This window comes from Photinus pyralis, unplaced genomic scaffold (assembly GCF_008802855.1).
Source record: "Photinus pyralis isolate 1611_PpyrPB1 unplaced genomic scaffold, Ppyr1.3 Ppyr1.4_LG2, whole genome shotgun sequence".
NCBI lineage: Eukaryota > Metazoa > Arthropoda > Insecta > Coleoptera > Lampyridae > Photinus > Photinus pyralis.
The window spans coordinates 18,409,640-18,430,267 of record NW_022170403.1 but is presented as its reverse complement, the minus strand read 5'-3'; the positions used below and the strand labels follow the sequence as shown (position 1 = coordinate 18,430,267).

At 35.4% G+C, this 20,628-nt stretch overlaps 1 protein-coding gene across 1 annotated transcript; it reads left to right on the top strand.

Moving 5' to 3' along the window:
* Window positions 1–4: 4 nt before the first annotated feature.
* LOC116164787 (soluble guanylate cyclase 89Da-like) lies at window positions 5–19,807 on the top strand. Its single transcript, XM_031479009.1, has 4 exons — window positions 5–220; window positions 269–510; window positions 10,871–10,978; window positions 19,656–19,807. The coding sequence occupies exons 1-4, from the start codon at window positions 11–13 to the stop codon at window positions 19,687–19,689; spliced, it is 594 nt and encodes a 197-aa protein (XP_031334869.1). The 5' UTR covers window positions 5–10; the 3' UTR covers window positions 19,690–19,807.
* Window positions 19,808–20,628: the final 821 nt, after the last annotated feature.

Here is a 20,628-nt window from a genome sequence, read left to right as displayed (position 1 = left end):
GAATTCCAACATGCAAACCACGCGATTAACTCCTGTTCCGTGCGAAATGCTGCTGCGCCTATTCCCCTTCGGTATACTAATTAATTCATCTATGAAAGTTGTTGGTGTTGGAGACAAACTCGCACAAGTATCCGATAATAGCGAAAACATTTTGGGCGACGACGTTACTTCGCATTTTCGCATACGACGACCAAAGGCTATATCGTTCACTTGGAAGAATGTAAGTATTTCTGCAATATAATATTTCTGATAACTCGTTTTGCTTCAGCTTTACTACTTGCGATCGGTTCTATTTTCTTTGGAATTTCTGTGCGGCGCTGGGTTAGCAAGTCAAGTGGAATCACCGAATCACGATAATCGTGGAAATGAGCGAGCGGCGGAGTTTAACTATGCGATTAAACTACATGAATTACGAAGAGATAGTAATCAAGGGATGAAGAATATTCTACTTAAGGGGCAAATGAAGTATATAAACGATATTAACATCATAATATTCCTTTGCAGTCCGATGTAAGTATCACTGAGGAATTTACTTACTAAATCTGTCGCATGCTTTTCACATGTCTAGCTTCACGTGAATTTAATATGAAAACGCCCATTTAAACTAGATGAGAAAGACTGAGAGTCCTTTTACATTAAAACTCTTTAAAACTCTATAAAAGTTTTGTGTGCACTATAATTCACATACCTACACTTTTTTGTTGTCTTTTCACTGAAAGTTTTCCTAGAACCGTGGATGATTTACAAATTAGATACGTGCTTAAAAGGATTAACTGAAGTGAAACAATTAGTGTGTGGGTACGTGTAGCACATACAGAGTTAGCTGATACGTTTTAAGATTTAACTAACTTATACCAAAGAACTGGTTACTCTTTGCTTATACGTATACGAAAAATAGAAGATTGTTTATGACATTCCCAGTGTAATTTTCTCTATTATAATCTTCCACCCAGAAGCGTTTTGCCAATGTATTGTACAACACAGAGCGGTCCATTTTCGGCAATGCGCTTTGGCGATGGTATACGCAATAGGAGCCTGGCAATCCATAGTTCGATACAGATCACATTATAATGACGTTGCTCTGAAACGAACAGTATTTTAATTGTAATGAATGCGAATGTGTGTCCGAACTACGTTTCGTTGTGGGCGCTAACCATCTCAAATAAAGAAGAGCTTGATTTTTAATCGGATAATTTTATTTTTACACGAAAGTTTTGTTGCAACGGATAAAACTAGAGATCAAAAGTATGATAAAACCGCGATTTTATCATGTGCTTTTGATCGAAAGTTTTTTCAGGAAGCAAAAAAATTTAAGTGAATTAAAAATAAAATTATCCTTATTTAAAGCAAGATCGAGTTTATTTTAGAGAAATTAATAAAAGACAGTAAATTTCACAACCACTATATATATTTTACGCATTCCAATGCGCATTTTTGTCGCTGATAAAAACTACCTAGCTTTTAGTCAGATAAAAAGTCATCTGATTGGTTAGAATTTGAAACAATTACCAAGCTGATTGGAGTGTATTAATCGTTCATAATACATAATGTAAAACTCATGTAGGCATTTAATCAAAAATATAGTGAACTCACGACATTTTTTATTTTTTGGATTTTATTGTTGATATACAGAGTAAATTTGTAACTTGCTTGATTTATTCCAGTTTTATTTTGATTTCAGTAAATCAAATATTTTTTTTTTCAAAAAAATGCCCAGACACTACAATATTTAATTTTAATTTGTTTTATTTTTATTTATTCCAAGCTACAAATTTACTCTTTATAAAAATAAAATCTAATACAATTTGGCGTTCGGTTCATTTTTTGAAATATTTAAACTATAATGGTATGTTTGCGTTTAACGCACTCCTTATTGGAAGATCTTTCGGCTTGTACTCTAGCACTGGATGGTAAACCTCTAGACGAGTCTCTAGATATATGGCGGGATAATAGGAAAACAAAATATTTCCAAACGTTTTCGTTCAATTTCTTATGGAAATATTTATAGGATTTGTTAAAAAAATCGTCTGGTCTAGTCAAGTTAGCTCCAAAAGTAGTCTAAACTGCATGCGGCCATTTCACTCAACGAGACCAAGTGTATTCTATGTAAAAAAAATCCGCTGAATCCAAAAATCATAGTTCTCCTGACCGGAAACTGCCGGAACATATTCTCATAAACAAAAAACAAAGAAAAAACGGGAAAATGTCGGTTTTTTCGTATTTGACTTCAATTATCTTTTTAACTATTGCTCTAAGCGAAAAAATGGAGAGAAATGAATTTGTTTAGAATCGCATTTTGCATAAGGTATACAGTTGATCAGGAACGTCCATGTTCAAATGTTATTGTGTTTTACGGAAAAATATAAAAAAAGGAATCCCGAAACATATGCCTCAAGTGACTACTTATTGTAGCGGGTCTCCTAAACAGCGGGACGCCCGCCGTCATCGAATTGCCACTAAACGTTAGTCATAGGCGCGACGATCACGGAATGCGGATGCGAAAGATTTGAAACTGTGAACTCCGGTTGTAACGACCTTTTGAACTCAGTCGTGTGCTTTTCTGCTTTATCTGTAACAGATAAAAGCACAAACAAACAAACCAGAGGGATAGTGAATATCTGAATAACGTTGCACATAAATATGCGGTGTATATAAAAGCATAAGCGTGACGTTAACTTTAAGAAGACTACTTTATGATGCACACTAAATTTCTATACAACATCAGTGATCTATTAATTCAATAAATTAACGTGAACAAATTCTTCGGATTGACCCAAGTAACGCAAATAAAAATCGTAGATATCGGTTTCGGTATAAATTTCGGTAATTTTAGAAACTAATTTGCAACGACAACTAATATCTTCGTATATCACTCTCTTAGCTGACAACGCTACAATACTACTCTTCTTTGTTCTATCCTCTATTCTTACACAACAATAATTCCAATTCAAACAACACCTAAAAGTTATTCTTTGTCTTTATTTTATTGGGTTAAGCACTTAAATAAATTCCCCTTTAGAACACACGCAAGAAACACAAAACCCCGTAATCGCACCCCATACTGGTTGGGTGCCAAAAGTACAGGATCCTAAAATATCACGCAGAACTTCATGGTTACTACTTAAAAAATAAATGAGACTGTCGCCCCACTATTCGTTACTGAAAATGACTTCAAAAGGCCAAACTAAACTTACAAACAAAAATTTTATTGAATTCATTTTCACACACTCCCCTTGCCCAAATTACACAAGACTCTAAATTTACAAGCTTCGCTAACACGTGACAAATACCTTAAATCTAAAATAAACCCTATTTTTCCACAAGCCAACTTAAATTAAATCTAACCGAAACAAATTTATTCTTAATCAAACAGTACAGAGGACAATAAACAAAAAAAAAGGAGGAATGAACAAAGAAGATCTTTCCTCTTTTTCTTGCTTTTTGCGCTTCATAAACAAGCAACCCACTTCCACTTTTCCTTTTTAAAAACGCCGAATATTTCTTAAATCCACTATTTTTGTCGAACTATTAAACAGTTGTCTTATCGCACAAACCAACCGTTACCATAATGTCGTATGTAAGCCAATTTTTATACAGATAATGCCCTAAGCAAAGTAATAACTAACAATCAGAAGAATCTACATAAAGAACACTTCTGCAAACTTCAACAATGTCTTATCAGTTTAAATAAAAGCAATAATTTTGCATTTTTATCTAATAACGGCTTAAATTTATTTTATTTAACTGCAGTAAGGTTAAGTCTGCCTGAATTCAGCCCTGTGATGTATCACTAACGTTAAATTTAACGTGCAGGTTACCTGTTAAAAGTGTCCTGTCTAATGTCTAAATAACGCAAAATAACGTTTTTTGGCAGATAACTTGCACTTTACGTTACGTCACAGGGCTGATTATCTAATTTCAATAAACTTTTAATAAATTAAAATGAAATTAGATACTCGTGTTTTGCTAACAAGTAATGAAAGATCTACGCATACGTGTGAACGACGATAGCGCATCTTACCCATACGGTCCTCAGCCTCACGTCTTTCTGCTGGTTCGTATTAAATACGCATTCACGCACATGTTGAATCAAAATTTCACGTTGCAAAATCTTGGCAGAAACGATACTTTACAACTCTCCATTTCCACTCCTTCCGCCTCCACCACCTCGTCCACTACCAAAAAAGTATGATTAGGCATCCTCTTCGTAAATATCTATCAAATGAGACGTTGACCAAACCTTTTTACGATGTTTCCATATACAATGCCTAACCGGGCGAACAGATGCTTTTATGACAAATGAAGAGGCAGATCCTTGGCGACAGGTACTGTTACGGTTTGTAGCAGTCATTTTGAAGGCTTTTTCTGCAGCCATCATTATGTTTCTCGGGTTAGATTAGAGTTTCTTGGAACCATTGAAAGAAGAGGACAGTTATTCGATGCTACGAATTGCAACACAAAGAAGGAAGCGAACTAAATCAAATTTGAACTACAAACTCCTGCGATGTAGCCATAAGGGAATTTCTTATCTAAATCTACATTTTAAGTAGAAGCATTAATTGCGAGTTAAAGATTTCGTTTGAACATGTAATTGTATCTATTATTCAAGCTTCTTCGTGCAATTTTGTAGTAATTACCTTACGAGGGAAACTCGGGAGATCTTATCTATTTTTTGTAATTTTCTGTTTTTCCTAACATACTTGAATAATTTAAGCACTTCGCGTACTGGTTCGTATACTGTATTCTGATTTTATTTTTTTATTGTCTTTTTACCACACGCACGTTAGTAAGAGAAGTATTGTAAAAAATGACCCCCACTTTGTTGACGAAAATACACGTTATGAAGCACCAGGAATCCGAATAACTAAATCTCGATTATGTCGGTCTGTCGGTCCGTTTGTTTATTTATTTTATTTATTTATTTATTATCTCTCTCTTGTTCTGGGCCCTCAACATAAGTTGAAGTTACCTTTTTCAAGAATTCGGTGGTAACGTGAACAAAACCTCAACCTCATCAGTAACTGTTATAGTTACTTTACAGTTTCGATTTGTATATTTGGTCGATTATTTAAAAAAATTATATAAACAAACTTCAAAGTAATCATAAAATTCCTAAAGGAGCCGACCTTTGATTAGCATTTAGGGGTGTGTGAGTAGTTTACATAGGAGAATGTACCAAGAATTTATTATGTAGGTATAAAAAATGAAGGTTTAGATAAGGACCAAGTCTAGCATTGATACGTGATCACGAGATAGGATTTGAACCAGTTTACGTGCTAATTAAGTAATTACGCGAGTTTGCTGTTATGTGTCTTTAATTCTTTCGGGGGAAAAAAAAACAACTAAAGACAAGCACACCTGTTTGAGTACAGAATAGGACTAATTACGCGGCTAATTGTTATACAGGGTGGTGCACGGTAAGTAGGAACATAGGAATTTAACAGGGGAAATTAGTTTTTTGCAATATCCTGCCCTCCTGTACATTTTACAGAAAAAACAGTAGAGTTTAAAGTTTTTCAGAATTAAAAGGTTCTCTCTATTGAGAAGATATTTTCGAGAAATTTTTATCAAAATGACATTAGTAACTTTTATTCTAAATAATGAAAATAGGGAATTTTGAAGTTGCATTAGTGTACTGTATTAAGTTGGCAATATGGCGTCGCAAATATTTCTCATATCTAAATCACATTTAAATACAGTCTTATCAATTTTGTTTGAAATAATTTACTTCAGAAATTGGTACATTAACTGCGAGATTAACTGTGGAATAAATTCATAAAAGCACAGTTCTTGATCCTTTTATATGTTATGTGAAATTCAGTAGTGCCATGACACGACGATTAACTACCTGGTATGTAACAGATTTCGCCCATATGACACCGCTTCTTCCTATATTGGTGACCGACATAAAAACAAAGGCTTCTTTTCGCGATTTATCATTAACGGTCACTATGGATCGTGCTTATGTGGTCGTTTTTAAGTGTGAAGGGTCACGCGTATTGAACAGGTTCGGATTGTCACTTCTAGCATAACGATACTACACAAATCAGGCTCGCGACATTAATACTGCAGAACAAGTGCTAAAAGCTATAAGCTGCTCCTCTAAAATTGATTCATGTGTTTCCGAAGGTATTCTGGTCATCCTTTCCCTTTCGCAATCTCCTCTATCTTCTACTTTATTTTGGTTCTTTTTTGGAATAGATAGGTACACAATTCGTACTAGTAAAATTCGTCACAGTTTGCACATAGAAGTCTACAAAAAGAGGTATTAATCATTAATAAAAATTTACCTTAAAGCTTCACATTGTTATTACATCCGTTGTTACGCTACAAAACGTAATATTTAATTCCCTTTTGGAAGAAAGTAATTAAGTGGTTTTTTAATATTTTTAGCGCATTTCCACAAAAATAAAAAAAAATGCGCTATTGTGGCCACTTTGTCCGTCCGTCCGTCCGTCCGTCCGCTAACTTTGCGACGCTACTAGTTTTTTATCTTAAGAGCTATTGTTGTACTTTTTTCGCTATTTGGTTCGTTATGGTGTCGAGTCTTGTACCAAGGAAGGAATTTTTTCTGTACCGCTTACAAAAAAAGTTATTGTAAAAAAAAAAAAACCGTTTTTTACATGTTCCATAATTTTACACTTTTGCCGTTTATTAACGATCCTAGAGATCGTTTATAATTTTGCATTGCTATCTGTCGCCTGCCGGTTGGTCTCTCCGTCTGTTCCTTTGTCTGTCTGTTCATCTATCTGTCCGTGTGAACGATAACTTTGTTTAGAAATGTTCGATCGCTTTTACATCTCCGTTAGTTATGAACTGAATTGCAAGAAATTCAATATGGGCATAGCTTTAACCATATAATACGCAATGCCAAAAGTTGAATCGAATCGATTCAAAATTCACAGTGCCCTTTTCGCATCTCGACCAATTATAAACCGAATTGCAAACTTTTTTACTTATAAAAGTATTTGAATGAAATTTGATACATAGGCACTTGGAATAAAGGAAAATCAAACGCCAATTTAAAAATTTGGTTTTGCGCATGCGCAGTGCCAACTTTTTTATTTATGGAAGAATTTAAACGAAATTTGATACATAAACACTTCGAATAAAGGAAAATCAAACGCCAATTTCAAAATTTGGTTTTGCGCATGCGCAGTGCCAACTTTTTTATTTATGGAAGAATTTAAACGAAATTTAATACATAGGCACTTGGGATAAAAGAAAATCAAACGCCAATTTCAAAATTTGGTTTTGCGCATGCGCAGTGCCAAGTTTTTTATTTATGGAAGAATTTAAACGAAATTTGATACATAGGCATTTGGGATAAAGGAAAATCAAACGCCAATTTCAAAATTTGGTTTTGCGCATGCGCAGTGCCAACTTTTTTATCTATGGAACCATTTAAGTGAAATTTGATACTTAGGCGCTTGGAACAAAGGAAAATCTTAGTTTATTAGTTAGTTATAGTAAATTAGTTTTAAAATTTAGGTTTGCGCATGCGCAGTCCCAACTTTCTTATTTAGAAAAGCATTGAAATGAAATTCTTCTCATAAACTGAAATTGAAGTAGCACGTCAACAATGGATTGCCCATGTGCAACGCTATCTTTCATATTTGTGGCCGGATTTTTACGATTTTTACAGAAGTTGCATCTTACAAATGGGAAATGAATGCAAGTGGAAATGCGCTTTATGTAAATCGTTTACGATTACTTTTTAACTTGTTCTTCTTGTAATTTGATTAACATTTTATCTGTCATACATGCCTCGCTTTTAATCAAGGGAATCTTGTCTTTCTGTATATCAAAACATAACCCTAATTTGAAAATAAATGCAATCGAATTTCAAATACGGTAGGTAGTGAATTTAGGTTTCCCTCTTTAACACCAACTTAAAAACGATGCGTTAATAGGACTCATTAACGCACTGTTTTGAATGGAAAACAGTGCGTTAATAAGAACATTTAAAAATCGAAATAGAAAAACGTCATTTCTGACGAATAAACTTATTTGGAACTTTCATGTTTCCACAATTCATGGTGATGTAAACGTGACGATTGTACATATAAAAAAACGATCTTCACGACTGTTCCATAATCAACATCAAGTTCAGTCTAAGAAGATAGAAGTTGGGAGATGTGGCTCTACTACATGACAATAACGTCAGCCAAGACTACTTTGGAAGTTAGTCCAAATAATGAAGCTATTTCATGGACGTGATGGAAAAGTTAGAGCCTGAGAAATGAAAATTGCCGATCAGACCGTTTTGCGACGGCCAATACAACTATTAATTCCCTTGGAAATCACTGGGGCCGGGGAGGATGTGGAAAATCCCGTGAGAAATCTCCAAGGTAGCGAGATCGAAGAAGGCGAGAAAAAAAAGATGAAGAGCAATAGTATTGATATGAGCGTAGTAATAAAGTGTACGTATTTTTGTTTACGATTTGTCGAAGCTTCATTTCACTGCCCATTCATTAAGAAAGCGCTGTACTTTACGGTACATTGAATTTTATTGATTGCTCTTGCATTCAAACATGTCCTTATTGCTCCATTCTTTTTGTAATTAGTTTGCTTGAAATTTAAACTAACACTGAATTTTGAAACCCTTCAAATCCCCCTACTGTTCAAAAACATGCTTTCAAACTGATTTTCAAGTGCTGCCGATCATGACGCTATTTGAATTGAGTCGAATACTTTGTTCAAATACTTCTTTGTAGAAAATCACGCTTCTGATAAGTGCAGTTTAGGATTTACTTCATTTAAATATGTAGTTTCAAAACTGTAATAATTAATATGATTGAATCACAAATCCGCAGTCTCATACCACACATGTATACGTAATAGTATATTAAGACACAAGTGTATAAGCATGCGCATCGAGTTTAATGGCACGATGCGGAGCGGAGTGTCTTTAACGTTGCAAGTGCTTTAAAGACCAATTATACACGTGTATTTTATAGTATTTTTTTATTATACCTGCAGTATAATTTAAAAATAGGAAATACAATGAAATCGTATTGACGTTATACTCGAATACATGTCTAATTAAGTGGGCTGGGTGTTCGTAATTTCACGATTGACATGGAGATGCTACTTGACGTTTGCTTATAAAAATCATCGTCTTTGTGAATAAAACGATATCGGTTGAAAAAGATAATACACCGTCCATGTTGTAAAATTTAAACAAACGTTGGTAGGTGTAAAATCCAAATCGGGTAAAGCCTATTATAAAGAATATGAAAAGTTGTTTCCATGGATGAATAGGAAGTTACTTACGAATAAAGTCTTAAATGCATCGATAATGCTGGCATATATGAAGGAAATGTCAAAGGTATTTAAATATTCTATCTTTTGGTGCATTTATTAAAAGCTTCAAATAATGCTGCGATTAAAATGTGGATCAGATTTGGAAGCATACCCTAAATTATGCGCTTCAACCAAAGGATAGGTACAAGCCAAAGAAATGTTCTGCTTTTACAAAAAGCGACCTAAGAGGATTTTTTATTTCACCCAGAATCCAGATGACAGTTTCAAAAGTCATACTTGAAGTATCATTACTTAGCAACTTTAAAACACGTGTGTTTTAAAGGCCTTTTTTCGCACGCCTTTGAGTGTTTAAAACGGAGATTGTGATTCAGGTATAATAAAAAATTTGAAAAAACGTTGAACCTTGCCTTTATTGGAAAATAGGATATCTTTGCATTGTTTGTCTAAAATAAGTTGGAAATTTTGAAATCTTGTTGCGCCACTGATAAGATATCCAAATCGTAGTTTCCAAATAGGTTGGATATTTATCGCTTTATTTGGATTTTGATAATTGGGCGATAAACATTGGAAATCTTGACGAAAGCAATCCAAAACATTTGGAAATTTGTTCTCTGAAAAGTTGGAATTTGGATTCGTTGTTGGTCCTCGGGTTCAACAACTGACACGTTAATAAAATTAACGAACGTATGTTTGGTGGGAATAAGGCAAGTTTATATTAAACGTCCCATCAAATTTAATTTAGCGTCTGTTCCAAGATACTCCTGTTACCAACCGCGAAATGGGTTGGTTACATCTACAATAGATGATATGCTTACCAAATGAAATTACAAATTTGTCAATAAAACTTACGATGACTAACAATAATCTGAAGGAAAAATGCAAAACTTGTCGAGTAGATGGCACTTCATTAATAATTCGAATCATACTTTATCTTTTATTATTTTTTATTACCTCGATAACTTAACTGCTAATGGGTTTCAATTAACTCCTAATTTTATTGTACCCCTTTTTAGACGAATTCCTTGTACAAATGTCAAGGAATAATCCACTTGATTATTCTTCATTGTTCATTGATATTATCTTCTATTTATTAATTCCATGCGCATTTCCTTGTAATACGTGCGTCATTGTTGTAGTTACAATTTTCATCTACTGTATAGTTATTGCACACAACCTATACGTTGTCTCGGTAATATTGAGTTCTATAATAATACCGAGGGGTTTTATGCGGTGTAAAAGACGCAACATAATTTATGTTCTGTTTTCAGTTTGCGGCTGTTGTCTCTCGATTTTCTTTTTAAGATAAATGCACTTGAAACATAAAATGATTTATGTCTGGCTATGATTATCCGTCATTTTGTGGGGACGATACGTTCGCGTTTCTAAATGTCTTCTAAAGATTGCCGAAATGTATAGCCAACACAAGAACCTAATTTAGTTAAGAAAAATTACGCTGTAACAGAAGAATGATAAATTGGAGTAGTCCACAATAAGTGATTGCCCATATTTAAATTACTAAAAATGAATTGTTCCACCCCCACAGTGGATTACAGCTATACAAAAGTTTTAAAGTTTGTTTCACGGGTACCCTAATTTGTTTCAGACTAAACGACCTAGATGAACTTCCAGAACGAGGTCTATTTCTAAACGATCTTAACTTGCACGGATTAAGTCGAGAAATGGTGCTAGCTGGATGGCAGCATAATTCGAAGTAAGTCAATTTTAATATATTCTTTTTTATAACGTTGATATGAAAAGTTTTATTGCTACATCCCAGTTCATTGCTAGTTTAGAGCTGTTATAAACTTAGCACAGCAAATAAAAGGCATGGACGACTTTTTATTAAAGTATTGATTAGACTTGGTATAACCAGAAACCGTTACAGTTATCGTGACGATATGTAAGTAATGCAATCACTTTCAGTTCGCAATATAGATAATATAATTGATAACCAGTTAGGTAATCACAAAGTTACGTTATTCTAATGCTTCTTCGTAGCTTTTATTAATTTTATACTGCACTGTATGGAACTTTGATTTGATTGAAGAAGTTCTGCGATACCTACGGTCTATTCAGTATATCTTCCGTTGCACGTCATTACCTGAAGAAAACGACGTACCAACTTAAACTTACTTTCGTTTATTAGGCAACACATTAAGCATGTAGTTTATTTTAGCCGCAACAATTGGTAGCATTTCGCTATGTTGTCGCGTTTAAATTTGTAAATTTGACAGGTTGCTTTTGGTTTACTTTTCGTTTGATTTGATTTTGATTATTTTCTACGTCTTTCGCTGTGCATTGGTTTGAAGAGAAATTACTGAAGAATTTAGATAACCCGTCAGTAATTGTGTTCGATAACGGGAAAACAGACAACATTAAAGTGTGGTTAGGTGATCATAATGTGCAGTTCTCCGAAAATGATTTTAAAGCCGAACTGTTGAAAAGGTTGCACAGTAAGTACGTTCGCAAATTATTTGATATTATTTAAATCTTGTTGATACTTTTAGGAATAAATCAGCTAAAATGTACCGCATAACGCATTGACCACTTAGCCGAGCAATACGGTTACTTCGTTTTACGATTACCACCGTATCATTGCGTTTTTAATCCTATCGAACATATTTGGGGCATAGCGAAAAATTACTACAATCGACAGATTGGTAGAGATGGACGAAGCATTGAAAATTGCGTAAACATGTGACAAGAAACACTACAATCGATAACTTCCTAAACGTGGCGCAATTCAGTTAAGGATACGGAAACTGTAATACACGAGTGGTACGAAAGAGAAAAGCAATTAGATCTTGAAAACGTTGCTACTATTATTATAAACTTTGAATACGAAAGCAGTTCCGATGATTCCGATTAATTTGAATATCATCCATCACATCACATAACCTGTAAAATTTTATATTTAGTACTTTCTCTGTAAAAGAGATGGTACATTTGTACAGTTCATAAGTTATTAAGTATATTGTGGTTCCAATTAACGAAATGAATAATAAAAATTATTTTTATTTTTAAGGTGTGGATTGGTCACACAAACAATGCACTGTCTTGTTGACAAGTGACATAACCTAAATCGCTCAAAACTAGATTTGGCATTATTGCATAGTAATTACGTCATAGAAAATGATGACGTGCAACGGAAGTTATACGGAATAAAGTGTATATATTTTTATACAGAAAACTTGTTTTCGCACCGATGACACCAGCACGTTAAAAAGTTATTCAATTATTATAATGCTTTTGGAGAGGATCATAATATATCGAAAAACTTAATTCGCGCATCTTCCCATACAAATACAATAGGTACTGTGAACTGCCTACTTCTGAATCGTTTTCTTTTTACTGCAGTGACTGTTTAAAATTCTTGCAAAAGATGCCTAACTAGTAATGGCTCCTATACGACAACAATCCGCCCGTCTCATTATTTTTCCGTCTTCATCTCATTCTTACTGACAAACGCTATTTATCTCAATTTTTATAATGAGTGTTGTACGACAAATTTATCCCGTAGTAGATTCATTATGTCCTGGAACATGATAAGAAAAGGAGCGTTGAAAGGGAAACGTGATTTGTAAACCTTTTGAGGTTATTCTGTATTTTCATACATACATAATTTACTACAATACTTTTACAACAAATCAGACACTTCAGTCGTACACAAAATGGTAACATATTGAGGCAAATCTTCCCCGTATTTCAATTTATACGACACTAATATACTCCCACCAACATCCAAACTTACATAGGTATGTCACATATACAGATAGGTATGGAACCAAATATAATAGGTATTTCTAACAGCGTTTTTGCACTTTGGTACAAGACAATACCTATAAAATGGTTTTTTAGCTTTTTCCATTGTCTGAATAGCTATGTTACAACTGATAATCTGTATAAAAACTCAGCACTAAAACTAAACAAATACTGATGGTGACTTGTGACGTCATTCAAGGCCCGCTGAAAATGTGGCGGCGTTCAAACCATTGAAATAAAAGACTAAGGAAGAAGGGGTACCTACATAAAGTACGCTTATTGGGATCCAATCCAATCCAATTGGCTTCTCAATATGGCCGACTTTGACAATTAATTGACATTTACCGTAAAGTGAAACATTAGCTGTAAATCGTGTAATATAAGAAAGTCAAAAGCTAAAACAACAATTTGAAATACATCTACTTTTCAGATTTCCTTTAAACAGGGAATGACGAGATAGCTGGATTTCGTTTATAAGAAGTGATGGATCTGTCTATACGGGGTGCCAGTTTTAAAAATTGCTGTCGGCCATATTTTCCAAACTGAAGAAGATATTGAAAATCGTTTCAGGGGTATTGAGGGGAACCGAATGACGTTATGAGTGGCACCCCCCTTAACCCCCCAGTTCCCCTCTTTAAAAATCTTAAATGGCAACCCCATACTTGTGACACATCGTTGGAAAGCTACTGAAAAATGCTTTCGTGTGGAACCAATAAAGTCCATATTCATTAAGACAATTTAACAAAAATTTAATAATTAACAAAAAAAAACTATATGTTGACATTGAGTGATTTATGGCAAATTGGTCAAGAACTTCAACCTGAACTGCTTCATTAAGTAATCTTGGTTGCTTTGTTTCTTTTATTGATAACAGATCTCGTTTCTTCGAATTTAGCGACCAAATTTTGAACATAGCCATGGCTTACATTCTCCTGAGATGTCTCTCATTAAACGTTCTGGCTGTTCTAAAAGATGATAGATTTTCGGAGCCATAAATAAATATTATTTCCACACGTTCAGCTGTACTGTAAGTCTGTAAGTCAATAAAAAAAGCAACCAAGATTGCTTAATGAAGCAGCCCAGGTTGAAGTTCTTGGCCAATTTGTCAAAAATCCTTCAATGTCAACATATAGTTTTTTTAGCTTCCTAGCATGTGCTAGGTAGCTATTGCGATAGCCGTTTTTTGAACATTTCAAAATTTCATCACATGTCGACGTTTTAGACCATTTTAAGCAACTTTTAAAGAATAAAATTTTTTTCCGTCTGTATGTACGTACGTACGTACGTACGTACGTTTGTTGGCAATTTTCTGAGAAAACGGCTCGACGGATTTTGTTGAAATTTTGTATATATGTTTTAGGCATACCGAACAGAAAAATAACGGGCCGGATTTTTGAAAAAAAATTTTGGAGCGCCGTAACGGCATCGAACTTTTTTTTTCAAATAGCAACCTAAAATTTTTATTCTATTATTTGGAAGACCTTATTTTCCTGTGTACAACCTACAAAAAATTGGGCCGGGTTATATTATCAAAAAACGGAGAAAAAAATTGTCAACGTCAAAAAATTGTGTTGCATATGTGCAAAACGCAACGATCTTGTTTCTGAAGCAATTTAAACGAAATTTCTATGGTAAGTCCCTTTAATAAAAGCAAACAAACTTCATGCGCAAAAATCGTGTTGCGCATGCGCAGAAATGCAATTTTCTTATTTATGGAACAATTAAAACGAAATTTGGATGGTAGGTTCTCCTAATAAAAGAAAACAAAATGCATGCGCAAAAAATCGAGTTGCGCATGTGCAACATCCAACTTTCTTATTTATGGAGCAATTTTAACGAAATTTGGATGGTAGGTCCCTCTAATAAAAGCAAACAAAATGCATGCGTAAAAAATGCACCTTTCTTATTCTTTCCGTCTGTATGTACGTACATATGTTGGCAATTTTTGGTTTCAGCTAGGAAGCTATTCTGTCAAGAATTTGACACCTGGTTTTGTTAATTATTAAATTTTTGTTAAATTGTTTTAATGAATATGGATTTTATTGGTTCCACTTGAAAGCATTTTTCAGTAGCTTTCTAACGATGTGTCACAAGTATGGGGTTGCCATTTAAGATTTTTAAAGAGGGGAACTGGGGGGTTAAGGGGGGTGGGGGGTTGCCACTCATAATGTCATTCTGGTTCCCCCTCGATACCCTTGACACGGTGTTGCGCGGTTTTCAATAGGTATCTTCTTAAGTTTGGAAAATATGGCCGACTGCAAGTTTTAAAATTGACACCCTGTATAGTAAAATCTATGTAATATCAGTACTATCCGCCACAAAATTAAATATATTAAATGTGTGTACGTCCCTGCACGTATGAACGTCCACCATATTGAGAAGCCTAATAGGATCCTAGCTAATAAGACATAAGCTCCATCCTTAGTCTTTTATTTCAATGGTTCAAACACATCGAATAATATAAAGTTTACGTTTTAAATATTATTTTACAAGTTAATTGAATTGTTCTAACAGTGTTTACACTTTTTACATTGTAAAAACGATTTAAAAAAGCGATTAAAAATTTTAAAAAGTACATGCATATTCCCTATTCAACTTTTTGGGATTCAACGTTGAGTTGGCCTCTTTGGGTCGGTGGAATACGTCTTCAAGGTTGTTAATGTGAATCCTGGAAAGCTTTGCCAACAATATCATCCAAATAAACCAGGAAAGTCATCCAGGATAATCCATTAACAATCGATCCCACTAGTCGCTCAAAAATGGCTGGCGCATTGCATAATCCGAACAGCATGGCGGAGATTTGCCATAATCCTGATCCAAGGGTAAAGGCTGTCCTTTTCCTTATCTTCTGGAGCTTATACTCCACTTGGCAATAGTCACTTTTTAAATCTAACGTTATGCATATTCTTGATCCAGCAAGAGTGTCGCTAATTTGCGGTAACGAATACCTGTCTTTCTTAGTCACGCTGTTGAGCTGACGATAATCCTCACAAAATCTGGTGGAGCTTTAATCACATTTTCCCCCTTCGCATCTCGGACAATCTTCTCCACCGCTTCCCTCTTAACGAAAGGCAGTCTTCTGGGTGTTTGTCAGATAGGCGGACAACTGTCAGTATTTATTTTGTTTCTAACAATTTTGCATCGACATTTGACCCTTTCATTTACCTAAATCAACAGGTAACGGATGCTTTCTGTTCGGTGTCCATTCTTTCACATGTTTCCGCTATCAGGGCAGGCAACTTTTAAGGGATCTTCTCGAATCTGGTTGAACCACTCGTACGCGTTGTATTGACGACTCGCTTGCCAGTTTCCCAACCGTGGTTCCTTTCTTCAGTTTCACGTCGTAAGAACTAACATTCATCAGTCTAACCGGTACTTCTTGCTTAATGGCGATCAATTTCACCTTGCAGCTTTCCATCCAACCTTAAAGAATTTTTCTTCATTCAACACTGCCTGTACTGAGGTGCTCTTTTACTGATCCAACACGAAATTTTCATCTTCCAGTTTCAATACTCCCTGTTTGAAATAAAGTTGAAAACCGTAGGTGCCCATTATGTCCCTCCCTAACATGATATTTTCCTCAATACCAGCGCACGATGCGTAATAGTCTACCCGATAGTGATATGAACAATGAAAATTGGTCAATATGATGACATCTCCAGTCACAGTACATGATCGGCATTTAGTATTTATAAGTCGCGTCCGGTTGAATAGCTGGGATCTAATGATGGTGGCACCTGTATCAACCAGCGTACTTATTGGTATACTCATCAGTAATTACGCTCTGGGATCCGGCACAGAGTGACGTGGCATAGTCTTCACTCGGGGTTTGCGGATACGGATCGACGATTGGCCCATCTCATCACTCCTGCTTAGTTTTCCGATGAATCAGTAGATCAGTAGGTCTGGATTCCTGGGACTTTTTGCATGTGCCCCAGTTCCCCGTAGCCCCAACATCGAGGGCGATTCTTTCTATGGTTTTCAATAGCTCTTAAGATAAAGAACTACTAGTGTCCCAGCGGATGGACGGACGGACAGACGGGCGGATAAAGGTGCCACAATAACGCATTTTTTTTAATTTTTGTAGAAATGCGCTAAAAATCAAGCAGAGGTATTCCTGAATCAAAAAGCTGCACAACACATTAAATCAGTCAGAGAGAAGAAGCTAATAACAACTTGTAAGGAAAAACTAACTCAAAGTTTAGATCAGTTGAGGACGAAATTATCTTCGTAAAAGGTTTTTGCGAACACGTTGTTCGTAAAGCTGGAGACATTACCTCCAACATCAGCTGCTCTAAGTTCCACAGCCTCCGAATGTCCCAGAATGGAAAGGAAATAAACAGGATCCTTTATAATGGGGTTGGGGATTGATAAAAATTTTCTACCCGCAAACTGGGCGTGCGCAAAATGTCGAGGAGTTGTTCAAATTCTCCAGAGCCTGATCTTATACTATCGATTTGGAAGAAGTGGAAGTTATAGACGAATAATTCCGCTTTTACTGCCATGTGTGGGCCGGGACCGGGGCATACGGTAATCATATAAATAATGTATTTCTATCGTACATTACATTAATCTTAATGTATTGAGCGTTTTCAGATTAAACATAAGAATAACAATGTCCTTTTCATACAGACATGAGTAAGTTAATTTAACATTCTATTGTAAATTGCCCTATGAGCAGCCCAAAATAATTAGATAGCGGATTTTAAGTTTTAATGCGACATAGGTAAGTGTGCGGGGTCTAAACAAATTTAAACAGTTATTGAAGTTTTGTTAATTAGATTTCAAGCTTCATTGTTAACTTTCGTTTAAATAAATAAGTAGAAATGAATTCGTTTCTGTTTAATACTTCCAAGATCAATGTTAAGTGCAAAAGTACTTGATTTTCAACAGCTCTAATTCCAGTTTAAAGCGAGGCCCTTGAATAAATTGATTTGAGATTAATTTGATTTAATTAGGTCTGTCTTTTCCCTTTATTTTTATATTAGAACTAAGGATTCGTTTCAAACTAAGGATTCGTCGCAGTTTGAATTTAGAAATTTTAGATTCGAACATGCAATTTTTTTTTGCATACAGCCGTGAAGTCCTAAAAAAAAGTACCATAGCAGCACAAAATTTAAGTTTTGATGCCCTAATCATTCTTCGTATACAGTGTAGTTTCCGTAAAATTCACACCTCAGATGTAGACATCATTTGGTCAATGTGATGGTACCTAGTACCTACATATCCGAATTTGTGCTGCCGTGCTTTTGCTAGTGGTTTGTTTGGGGCTTCATTACCAGACAAGCCAGGTTGTTTAAGGTGGCGTTTACAAAAGTGCAAAAGTTGCCTTGCGATTTCCTCAATAACTTTGTTTCGAGGTAAAAAAAATTAACTTCTGTTAACGACCGCTGGTTGCTAAAGGTTTAAGCTTGTGAATGAAGTTAAATTTGATAACAAATTATTATCAGTGTGATCAAAACGAAAGATATAATTATATTTTATATGGGAGTTTTTTAAATTTAACTAACTTATTTCCTAAATAACGGCGTAAGTACAGGAATTACCTAAATAATTTTTGTTTCATGCAAATGTCTGAACATAGAATTATATTTGAATGAATGTTATTTCAACCAAAAATTTGTACCCAGAAGGCAGTTGTTGTGGAAACAAATTTCCAATTTTTCAATGTAAACGCCACCTTAACACTACAAGACACAATAAAATTGCTTGTTGTATTTCTTGCTAAACACGTTGAAAACACTTATTAGGATCACACTCCAGAAACGAATCGGTGTTGTTTATCGACTTAATATGAAGCTAAATTGTAAATCTGTAAGGCAATTCGAACAATAGCAACTGTGCCCATTTTATACTCGTACTTTACAGTGTTTCGTTTTCGCGCTAATTGAGTAACGATCAAAAATACTACAGTGACAATTAAGAAAGTCAGGGCGTGCTTTTGGGAAAAGATCGATAGAAAAGAACTCGCATAATTGCTTGACGGATTAGCATTAGTTTAAGTGGAGATGAAATACCTACTTGAAACAATGTTTAGGTAGTTTCAGTTAGCCACACATGGGAACTGAGTGAACACTTACTTCAGAATAAAACGTCGTCCAGCGTCTGCGATGTGCTCGGGTGCACAATTTATACTTGTTTGATTTGTTTGGAAACTTTTGGTCTTTTTTTTCGTTTTTGCAACTGTTAACGAGAAAAAAATAAGAATCAATTTTGGGTATATTATGTACTTAGCTAATTGGAAGCGAAATTTTTAAAATGTCCAGCAGGCTCTGGCTTTATTTGGATAATCTCTTGTTTTTATTAGTCTTGATAGGTCGTATTTGAAATTATACCTTAAGTGAAGTTCGATCATAATTATATGAAGTGTCCAATCCGAAGATATCACTTAGATTATACACCATGTAGTTGTTTAGAGATCAGGAATAATTCGGCCCAAGCAAGCTTAGACAACTCTGTTGTCTTATAAAGTAACCTTTAATAACCGAATATCCTAACTAAACACTGTAAACTGGTTGTGTACACAACCAAAACTATTAAACGAAATAATAACCGAAAGGAAATATGATAGCTTTCTTGTACTACCTATTCGGTACCATATGATAGGGTATCCCTGTGATCCACAGCGCGACGTTAGATGCCCTCATCCAGTTGACTTGATTGGATCACGACTTTGGCAAAAGCAGTCGGGTCCAAGATAGGCCGATTATAAAACGTTGTGAAGGTAGAGGCCCGAGTCCAACCCGCAGTTTGAAGAATGTTTGAGAGAGAAAGCCCATGCCTAAAAGCCGCAGAAGTGGATGCATGACGGAATGAATGCGGCTTGAAAACATTTGTATCCAATCCAGCCGTAAGCAATGTGTTCTTAATCCAGCGACTGATGGATTGTTTGGTAACGGTTTTATGGGGCTTTTTAAAAGTAATAAACAGGTAGTCCTGATTCGGAGTCCGGAGGGGTTTTGTAGCCTCTATGTAGTTAATCAAAGTAGTAGCTACACAGAGTAAGGGATTTTCAGCAAATCTTGGTATTTGCAGGCAAGGCTGAGATCGATTGGTACCCGAAGTTTTAATGGGGTCAGTGATGGGAATCTGTATGCCCTGTGGAGAGGTATGTATGTTTGTTAATTTGATTAACTGGATTGTCTGCAGGCGATGGCCTGTGGTCTAGCGATTCCTTTCATAAAGCGCGAAAGACGCGCATCGTTTGACAGTGGTTGCAAATGAATAAGCGCCAACGCGGAGCGATGGGAATTCATGCTACCGTACTGGAGATTGTTTCCCTCGAACACCCGCTGTAAAAATTATATTATGGAGGGAATCGGTGCTTGAAAAGGAGAGAGAGATCGTTCGCTGCAGAAGTTCCACCACTGTCGATAAGTTGTTTCATACTGTCGCATGGTCGAGTCGGATATGGATTCTACCATGGTGTCGATGGCACAGTCCGGGACTTCTTTCTTGCGAAAAGCCTCGCAGATAAGTGCGCGGCCACCAGGGTAAGTGCGCTTGACACCGGATGTTGGTGACTAAAAATAGAAGATAACGTATAAGTTTTTGGAGGAAAAACCTCTGCCTTTTTGGTTAACTCTTGGAACAACGGGT